The 10962-nt window shown below is 36.4% G+C and overlaps 1 protein-coding gene across 1 annotated transcript; it reads right to left on the bottom strand.

The window, feature by feature from the left end:
* Nucleotides 1–1550: 1550 nt before the first annotated feature.
* LOC594347 (telomere repeats-binding bouquet formation protein 2) lies at nt 1551–7245 on the bottom strand. Its single transcript, XM_011666051.2, has 7 exons — nt 7176–7245; nt 5522–5628; nt 4981–5065; nt 4367–4506; nt 3255–3396; nt 2635–2699; nt 1551–1832 (listed from the first exon to the last, which is right to left on the bottom strand). The coding sequence occupies exons 2-7, from the start codon at nt 5604–5606 to the stop codon at nt 1705–1707; spliced, it is 645 nt and encodes a 214-aa protein (XP_011664353.1). The 5' UTR covers nt 5607–5628; nt 7176–7245; the 3' UTR covers nt 1551–1704.
* Between the last annotated feature and the right edge of the window lie 3717 nt (nt 7246–10962).

The raw sequence follows: 10962 nt of genomic DNA, 5'->3' as shown, positions 1-10962 counted from the left end.
GTGATGATCAGGATAATGGTAATAATAGTGATGATCACGATAGCAATTACAGTAACGGTGATGATGCTGATGTGACAATGATGATGGTGGTAGTAATGGTGATGGTAGTGATGCTGATGATGAGGGTGTTGATGGTGATTATAATGAAGTTGGTGGTGATAATAAGCTGTTTGAAGGATGAGGGAATTTTTATAGTGATTTTTGGAGAACACTGCAAACATGCTACAAAGTATTTAAAGGTAGAAGTAATTCTGTTTAACACAATGAATACCGGTACATCTAAATTTGGATAAACAAACATGAAGTAAAAAGACTCATGAAGATTATTTTATTCTCATGAACATGAATCAGTTACAACAATGTTATAAAAATCATTCAATTCAATATTCTTTGAGAAGCTGCAAAAAATTTAAAAAATGCATGGTATATGTTTATCACTGAACAGTTATATCACTATAGAAAACTTGATAAAATATTTACAACATGCAATCAAGGTGAAATTCTCATAAAATTGGAACAAATTCCCTCTCTGAACGATCCCAATATGTCAACATGTTATTACAGAACACTTCTTAAAGAAAAAAGAACAATTGTCTACATTCTTAACACATGTACAGTCAGTCACAAGTACCTTTAAACCAAGACTGTTACATAATCTCAGCTGCTATCGACAACATTTCAGTGGAAAAAACAAACCACTGGAACTAACAGAAAGCATGATTTTTGGAAGAAGTAAAATATCAACTCCTTTTTTTTAGTTACAGAAGAATCGGTTACTAGGAACACACAACCATATCAGTAATTAAAACAAGGCACGACTAAATTCAATATTTTGTTTCAGAAGTGGTAATACAAATTTATCTTTATTTATAACAATAACAATATGCCAAATATATACATGTAGATCTATTATCAGTCATTATGGAAGAGGCACATCTAACATGTTTAAAAAAAACTATATACCGGTACATTGAGTAGTGTACTGGGCAATACTGAGGCAAGTAAAACAAGTATAAAGACAAGAGCATGTAAGGCATTTAGTAATAGGGGAGGTTAACTGTCGTCTTTCTTGGAATATAAACTCTGTACAAAGTCAAATGTTTTGGGGGTTTATAGTCTATTTAAATAATCATGTTGAGGAGAACATTCTTTCTTTTTCCCCAGGGAGAAAAAATAAATTGTACCAATCATATAAATACAAAAATCCTGTACAACTAGAATGCATGAAATTAAGCTCAAAAGACTTTATCTGGCATTCTATGGGTTAACATGTAAAGAGTATGGAGATAGTAAAGAATACTACAAACCCTGTGCATTGATCCCAAGTCGGACATTCTTCTCTGGAGTTGTGTTTATGTATTATGAGAGTATATGTCAATAATATCTCTTTATAGAAACAGTCAAACCTGCTTTAACGACCACCTGTATAGAAAGACCACCTGTCTACAAAGACCACATTTTTTGTTTCCCTTGAAAATGGTTTCTCATCGAAACATATACATAAAGACCACCTGCTAATAAAAAAAGCTTTTCTTGTCTCCCTTGGGTGGTCTTTGTAGAAGGGTTTTACTATATAATATTTTAAGCTAAAATGTTTGATATGGGATAGCACAGGCAAAATATTTTCTGGTTAACGGTACCGGTATACTTTTTAAGTCCTCAAATTAGAATAAGACTGCTCTGAATCTGTTTCATTTGGTCATATCACGATGATTTTAGAGACAATGAACAACCATTGACTCCAGGGATGAAGTCTGTGACGATACCTTCAAACCTTGGCAAGGACTTGGCGTACGGGATGCTTGCAAGATCATCGATTCTGAAGGCAATATCTGTAGGATTAAAATCAAACATCCACTTTCAATGTTGAGAGCATATCTAAGTTCACTAACAAACAAGTAAAATAAATATTATTTGGACCAGTGAACCTGTGTGTTTACAATATCTGTAAGATGAGAATTAAATAGACGCTCAATAGTGCATACCTGTTTTTAAATAATTTCAAGTAAATGAAATATCATTTGGACCAGTGACAATTTGGGTGATAAAAACATAGTTTAGAGCATATCTAAGTTCACTAACAACCTATTAAAAAAAAATCTATTTGGATCAGTGGCACTTTGTGTTTACAATATCTTTAAAGATAAAAAATTAAACATTCACATTCAAAAGTGCATACTTATACTGGTACCTGTGTTTTAAAAGAAAGTCAAGTAAATGAAATATTATTTGGACCAGTGACAATTTGGGTGATAAAAACATAGTTTAGAGCATACCTAAGTTCACTAACAACCAAGTAAATCAATATTATTTGGACCAGTGACCCTGTGTCTTTACAATATCTGTAAGATGAAAATTAAATTCACATTCAATAGTACACAACTGTGTTTTCAAAAATGTCAAGTGAATAAAATATTATTTTGACCAGTGACAATGTGTATAAGGAAAACATATATTTTGGGGAAGCGGAAACTGCTTTTAAACTCCAAATTCAATCACTGTGAGTTTGATTCTATTCACCATAAATACAGGAGAAACGGTCCATCTTTAGTTGCACCTGTCCCAACTCTACATTTTCATCTGTTTGGAGCCAGAAGAGCATTAACATTTTTAAAGTATGACTTTCCCACTAACCTGCAGCATGAGCGAAGCTTGGTGGTTCTCTGCTTTGATTAGAATGACAAGGCTCAGATGATAACCTGAATAAAAGAGATTTAAGAAAGAGAGAACTGAATACTTCACCGTGACATTGCTGAAGATAAGAATTCATTGCGGAAATCAACCTTGATTAATTTTGGGTTACTGGAAGCAGAAAATGTCAACAGAAACAAAGAAAACTTGCTGATTTAGTGATAATCATTGCAAAGTGCATACATGGTTGATATAAAAACAAATCAGGTTGCGATAGAAACTTTCATGTGGAAGTAATATATACAAGAAAATGCAGAAGAAAATAAATGTAAATTTATCTCAAAATGCAGAAAAATAACTCTGTTCAATGACAAATTTCAAGCAAATCAATTAGTATGGTGAAATAAAAAGAAATTCATCAATTTGTCCTCTATGAACATACTGTGTAGTCAAAACAAAATAACACATAATAATCTACAAATATGTGACAAATATTTTAATTCTGTGTTTGTTTCTTTGTAATACTGGTGCTGCTGTCCACAATACTTCTCACTGAATAGTCTGTGGATTCAAAGGAAACTTACTTCAAGTTACAAATTCAAATAAAAATTACAATTACAAACCTCTCTTGATGGTGGTTTGTGTTGGTGTTTTCATTTGTTGTAGTTGATTTATTGGTTCTACTCTGATCTTGTTTCTTGGTAGGGATAGTCTCTGCCTTCTCGGGATTCGAAGTTCTACGAACATAAGCCAGTTTTTGGATATCTGCAGAACACATTAGCAAAACAGATTAGCAAAACAATGACACACATCTATTCACAAAGTGATTTATTATCACTATAGGCATTTAAAGTAACAAGAATGCTTCTACAAACAACATTTCACAAAAAGAAACCCTTCCCCTGATGTTGATTTGTGCATTATGTCCATTTTCACATCTTCAAAATTGTTTTTTAAAGATACATGCATCTTTAAGGTGCTGGAGAAAAAAAGGGGGATTTTTTTTTTCATCATTGTCTGACTAGTACCTGTGCTTTCCATATGAAACATGCGTTTTATTACATCTTGGACTTGTCTCTACATGGGCGCTTTGTTGATATTAAACTCATATTCAACTTGCACATCATTCAACACTTCGTGTGCACATATGTGCAAGTTTGTGAGGATCAAAATTTGCTGATAGCAAGAATTTTAATTTCACTGTGATTATACAAACACTTTTTCTCTACAAATGAGGCATAAATTGAATTAAATCTTCTAAACTGAAGGAGTTGAATCTTGGTGGTATTTTGTGCAGGACCTTGCAATCATGAATGTTACACTTGCGATATGTTCTGAGTGCACAAAAATCAATGTTATCAAGGGATGTTAAAGGTAATTCCGGTAGTGGTAAAATTGCGATTCAAGGGTTTTGGGTGCAAAATATCCATTAAATATTGCCTTCAGAGGTTTAGATGGCAATACAATTTGCAATTGAAGCAGAAATATATGGCCAAATGTTCAATGTTGATGTGCATTCGCGATATTATCCAGGCCGGATCGATATGATAATCTACCAAATATATCAATTAGTAGGCGGTTTCCCGGCAAAATTTGTATCACCACGTATTAGTCAAAACATATTCTTTCACATGATTGATAATAAGAGCGTCTATTTCATCTATTGAGAGGGGGGGCGTTTCCAAAACTGGTCTATACCTTTAAGTTTAAAACAGAATATGAAATTGCTACTCGCCATCTGCCATGTCTGGAGGGAGTAGAATATATTGTGCTGCTGCTACTTCATGAGCAGTCTTCTCCTTCATACAAGCATCAATGTAGCTTGAATGGAAGACCGTTAGGAAGCCTCGCAGGAACTCATCACTCTCATAGATCCTATGCATAAAGATTCAAGAATGTTCATTACTCATAATGTCAGCAAATAGAGTGCCGGTACAAAACTCGTAGCAATAGAAACGTCTTTATCCGGACTCCACTTTTTTTTTAGGGGTACAGATTTTAGGGTTGTTTACACTAGCCCCTGTTGAATTTAGAAGTTGAAATAAATGTCAATCAAAACAACATTTTCGTTATTGATTTCAAAGACTAGATATATAATTGATAATAAATGTAGGAATTTTTTTGAGTAGTTCGCTAGCAATTATTTTGTTTCTTCTCCAGATTTTCCATTTTCTATTTATAACATAAACTATTTTTTTTTTTTTTACATAATAACAAAAAAACACTTCCCGGAGAAGATAGTGGGGTGGGAAACTTGGGATACTTTAATATCATGTAACTTTGGATTGAGGTTAGTTGAGGTTAATAAATCAACTAAAAGATCTAAATAGTTTTTATTTGTGTCCTTACTCGACAGTATCGGGACAAGCAGCATCGTTTGAGAAGATGAAATTGGCATCCTTCATACACGAAACATCCTCCCCTCCTTGTTTCTCTGGGGGTGGAAACAAAAATTAAAATACTGGTAATATACTGCCAAAGAAGGTTTATAATGAAACATACTAATTAATTGACAATCATACCAAAATTATATTAAGTTTTTAAAAAGATCAATTTGATGTCATGAAGTGGGTCTATTGTTTTTGTTAATCTATACCATAACTGTCACCTACAGATTCATTTCTTGCTCACTATAATGTTCATTTAAATGATTATTACCTATGAATAACCAACAAAGTGAAATGAAATGGCAAATGAACTTATCTTTGTAAATGTTTAATTGAACCCACTTTGTTTCATTCATATTTCATCTACTGTACTGAGAACCAGAAGGGAGTAGCCTCAAGCACTTTTGCATCAAGAGTATTAAACTGTACTTCGTGTATTGAAACCCTTCCCGCTCTCAGCAGACAATTTTTTTGTAGCTCATGTTTATAACTTCATTACTCACTCCACAAATCTTTCAACGTGCGAGGAACACTGGAGGAAAACCATGCCTTCAAATTGTTGAATATTGGTAACTTTCTAGATGACATTTTGTGTTTGAGATCCTTGAAGCTGTTGAAGAGAAATTAAGTAAGATTAAAAAGACGGTTCTAAATGTTTCAATTAGGCAATAAAATCAATGCACATTATTAAGTCTCCCTGAGAGGAACAGCTATTTGGTGAAAGTTTGAGCAAATTCAGATTAAAAATATAAGAAAGTTATGAATTTTTGAAGTTGTGATCAGTCAAATACAAATTTGCAACTCTGTGACAAATCTTTCGAGCTCCCTTCCCATTTGCTCTGTACTAAACAAAAATCATAAATTTCTATTTCACATCAATAAATTTTTTCAATCATACATCAACCCTAAATAAAATTATGGCAAACTACGTTTCTATACAATACCTGTATGGAAAAAAATCAATTCCACCATCAATAACACAGAAAATGGAAATTTTATGAAATCATATGTACATGAAAAAAATAGGAGAGGAGCTTGCAAGATATGTCAGGGTTATCAATTTGTGTTTGGTTGATTGCAACTTCAGAAATTAATAAGTTACTTTTTTTTATCAGAATTTGCTCAAACTTTCACTAACCTCAAAGTCCTCGTTTTTCTGCTCCTATTTAAACCAACTTTGTATCAGGGTGGACTTCCCCATTATATCCAAGTCAATTTTAAAGAAGTTTAGCATTGACCCATAATGAGAACTCTGATAAGATTTAATATGGTATTGTTGGAGGCTTTTGATAGGAAATGTGGTAATTATAAGCCTGAAAGAATCAAGGAAACCTCAACAACAAAAATAGAACTGAAATATTTTGTTACAAAGACACAGAAAAGCATGAGTATATAAGCTTACTTAGACAGAAATAACCGTCTGGTAAACTAAAAGAAGGTATGGGTCATTCTTTAATAAAACTGACATTTGTCAACATTTCCATAGGAGCGGTCAGAGGAGCCAGATGTAATAATACTAGCTCAGCGGAACTGTCAAAAACAGAGACTCAAGCTCTCGGTCAAAAGCTTACTTACAGTATGTTAATATCAAGATAAAGTTAATGCCAACCAGCATTTGTTTATCACAAAGTGAAACTGCTTTGAGCCTCGAGTACGTATGTTTGAGACTGCATGAGCCCGAGTATATTTGTCTAATGAAAAAAATTACAATGATTTAATTATATAGTCTAGATCTAGGCCTAGAATCTAATTCTTAGTTGGATTAATGAGGGTTTATAATCAGAGTTATTTATAAAACAAAATGAAGAAATTAATACAATTTCACAATCAATACAATTCTGAAAGTTAGAAAGTTTACCAGATCTTAAGAAGTTCAGAACCTGACTGAAGTTATCTTTGGACTTTTAGTAATATGGTAGCCCGGCCGTACGCGTACCAACCAGTGTGTCGATCGTTGATGTCAAAAGCCCCGCGCTCACGGGGGACGGATAAGGAGAAGGACCGTTGAAACTAGACAAAAGTTGAATCCAAACAATGGTAATGTTAATTATAGGTGCTGGTAAATATTTCCGTTTATCATCAATCACTGCCCTAGATGCCAGACGTAAAGCTGAAAAAGTTCAGCTAGGTTATCCTAGCCTACAAATGTCTATTTACCCCCTTTCAGCAACAAGCAGCCGACAGATGGAGAGAGATGACCGCGAGCTGCGTTGTTGTCGTTGTTGGCGTTTAGTGGGGTATGGCGCTCTTCAATTTTGACAGATTATCTGCGCCACGGCGTTCCTTCTGATCATTGGTGCATGTTCATCTTTTCGAACTTGATCTCATGGCACACTTTTAGTTTTACTCAGTGGCGGATCCAGGGGAGGGGGGGGGGGGGCACAGGGGGCACGTGCCCCCCGGCCCCCAAAAAATATGTTAAAATCAACCCTAAATTCGCCAAAAATATACTGAAAAACAGGCGCGTCCCCCCCCCCCCCCCGGCCAAAAAAAAAAATTATAATTGTTTTTATTTTATTTAAACAAAATAATAAATAAAACTAGATGGAATTTTGACTGCGCGCAGTCAAAAATGATGCCTCCGCCATAGAGCAACTTTACAAACCAAAACGGAAGCAATTTTTAAAATTCAAGTTTGATTGTAATCCATCTGTCGGTTTTAATAATAATGCATTCACAAGCTATTTATAGTCATACATAATGAGCCCCATGACCTTTGACCTGATGACCCTAAAATCTAATCAGTTAATTGGCTCTGCAAGATACATATATACATGTCTTGAGTTTGATAGTAATCTGTCTATTGGTTCTCATTATAATGCGATCACAAGCTATTTGTGCATACATAATGAGCCCTGTGACCTTTGACCTCATGACCCCAAAATATAATCAGTTCATTGGCTCTGTTAGATACATACATGACCCAAGTTTGGCAGGAATCCATTGACCGGTTCTTGAGATAACGCGATCACGAGCTATTTTTGTAGACATAATGAGCCCTGTGACCTTCGACCTCGTGACCCCAAAATCTAATCAGTCCATTGGCTCTGTTAGATACATACATGACCCAAGTTTGGCACGAATCCATCGATCGGTTCTTGAGATAACGCGATCACAAGCTATTTTTGTATACATAATGAGCCCTGTGACCTTTGACCTCCGACCTCGTGACCCCAAAATCTAATCAGTTCATTGGCTCTGTTAGATACATATATGACCCAAGTTTGGCAGGAATCCATTGATCGGTTCTTGAGATATTGCGATCACAAGCTATTTTTGAATACATAATGAGCCCTGTGACCTTTGACCTTCGACCTCGTGACCCCAAAATCTAATCAGTTCATTGGCTCTGCAAGATACATACATGATCCAAGTTTAGAGAGAATCCATCAATTGGTTCTTGAGATAACGCGATCACGAGAACGGGACGTACGGACGTACGTACGGACGGACGGACAACCAGAAAACATAATGCCTCCGGCTACTTTGTAGCGGAGGCATAAAAATATGCCAATGGCTGACCTAAAAAGATGACCTTACCCCCTCCCCCCCCCCCCCCCAACGGAGCAAAAATTGTTCTCTTTTCTCATCCCCCCCCCCCCCCCCCCCCCCCCCCCCCCCCCCCCCCCCCCCCGCTTATTCAGCGGCTGGCTGAGTCGTTGCGATTTTTGGGGACTATAAAAAAAAAAAGTGACCTCTTACTTTTGGGCTGCTTTCTAGAGCCTGAATTGCTGACAATGAATCTGTCAGGAAAACTACAATCTTCAAGCCACTCCAAGGCCATTAATATCGCTACTAATTCTGTCCTCATTAAGCTTATTGATGATAATTCTTCTTGTTCATATGCCCAATTCTGGTATATAAAAACCAGATCCAGTGCTTTTTTCCTCTAGTTTAGATCCATCAGTGTATATTTTTAAATAACCTTTCCATCTTGTATGTATTCTATCTAATACACAGTTCTTCATTTCCGCAATAGAATTTTGTTTGTTATTAATAATTGTTTGAATATAATAGGAAATATTGGGCGTTGAATAACACCAGAAAGGTTCGATTAACACTCGATCTTTTACTCAGTTGCTCAACTTTAAAATCAGTATTGCATGCTCTTTTGATAAAAGGACCTTGACCTGGTTTCAAGTCAAATATTATTGCTCAAAATACCAGCATGGTTCAATAATTTGTAAAGTTGGATGGTATAGCTGTCTTTATTTGACAATAAGTAAAACAAATAATTGTCAACAAAAAGCACCTGATTTCAATCTATGAGGATTTTTAACGGATAATCAGCTGCCTGCTAAAATTCTTGGACGCTAATCTTTTTTCATTTCATGCACATTATTTTTTTATGTGCCCTGCATGAATGCCCCGCCCGCCCCACCGGACCTTAGCAGTATTCACATCTTTGATTTGAAGTCATGTTAGGCCTATATAGTTAAAAATTGTATAATAGTGTGAATACAACCTCCGCCCCACCCCCCTCCCACCCCAGCTAGATTTGCAGATAAAGGAAAGATAATAAATGTGATAATTATGGTCACCAGGTAGCCTGCTAACTTATAAGTTATCAAAAAGTTGTCAAAACCTTATGTGAAATATGTCAAAGGAAAAAGAGAGAGAATCGGATCGGAGAGATGGGGGGGGGGCGGGCATTGACTCGAGTCAGAGAGAGAGAGAGACACACACACACACAGAAAGAGAGAGAGCGAGAGAGAGAGAGAGAGAGAGAGAGAGAGAGAAGCGAAGAGGATTCATGATACACCCCACAAATCAAATAAAGTAAGATGATGAGAAACTCGAGCCACATAGTACAAAGTTATATGTCAAATAATTTGGCAGGAAAGTCCGATATTAGTTTTGTTGCTGTTAATGTAAGGGAAAGGGGTATAAAGCATAACATGTCACTGGGTTTCTCAAAAAAAGGTAAATAAGGGCCTATACGGCGGCCAGGGGGGGGGGGGTAATGTTGTTTTAAAAAAACTATCGGGACTCTTGGGAGAGGACTGTACTTCATCCCTATAAAGGGTCTATATTTGTTAGAGTATATAAGCTGGAGTTGGCCCCGACAGCGTATATTGAGTGGTATACCCGACAGTGAATTCAGGGGATACAGGGGGCACGTGCCCCCCCCCCCCCCCGTAAAAAAGGGGGGGAAGGGGGAAAAGAAAAAGGGAGAAAAGAAGAAAAATGAGGGGGAAGGAAACTAGGGAAGAGAGGAAGAAGAAGAAAAGAGGGAGGAGAGAAATGGGGGGGGGGAGAAAAAGAGGGGGAAAGGAAGAAAAGGGAAGAGAGAGGAGAGAAAACTGGCGAAAAAGGAGAATAATGAGAAGGGAAAAGAAAGAAAGGGATGATATTATAAGAAGGTGTTTTTTTATCGGGAAAGGGGCGGGGAGACACGCAATTTTGCAGTGTGCATAATATGGGGTCCCTCTTGCCAGGCGTGTAGCGCCCCCCCCCCCCCCCCCAAAAAAAAAAAAAAATTGCACAAGAAGAACCACACAAAAAAGATGGACAAAGAGAAGGGGGAAAGAGAGAATTTAAATGAAAGAGAACTAAACAACGACAGAAGAGAGAATGATGTAAATTAAGCTCAGATTTGGTTTGGACGGGTGTGCCGCTGAAGCATTGAAACCCCTTTTTAAAAGGTCATTAATAACGGAACCCTATGGTTTAGGGATTTTTGTGTAAAAAAAGTGACCCATTAGAGCGGCACACCCCCGTAATGTCTTAATATGTGAGTACTCCCCCCCCCCCCCCCCCCCGGAACTGATGATACTTGACAATCTTCAATAATTCTCAACATATTATTATACAGGATTGAAGCTAAGAGTTTTTCCTTCATTAAAACACCCATTGTTATTGTTTTAAGAGGGGTTTTTTTAGTGATTTTCCAACAAAATAATCATACCCAATGTTTCAGGGATTTTTTTTGCCAAAAAACGAA

Source organism: Strongylocentrotus purpuratus, unplaced genomic scaffold (genome assembly GCF_000002235.5).
Source record: "Strongylocentrotus purpuratus isolate Spur 01 unplaced genomic scaffold, Spur_5.0 spur5_scaffold_9, whole genome shotgun sequence".
Classification (NCBI taxonomy): Eukaryota; Metazoa; Echinodermata; class Echinoidea; order Camarodonta; family Strongylocentrotidae; genus Strongylocentrotus; species Strongylocentrotus purpuratus.
Note: the sequence above shows the minus strand (reverse complement) of the source record. Positions and strands in the feature narration are given on the sequence as shown.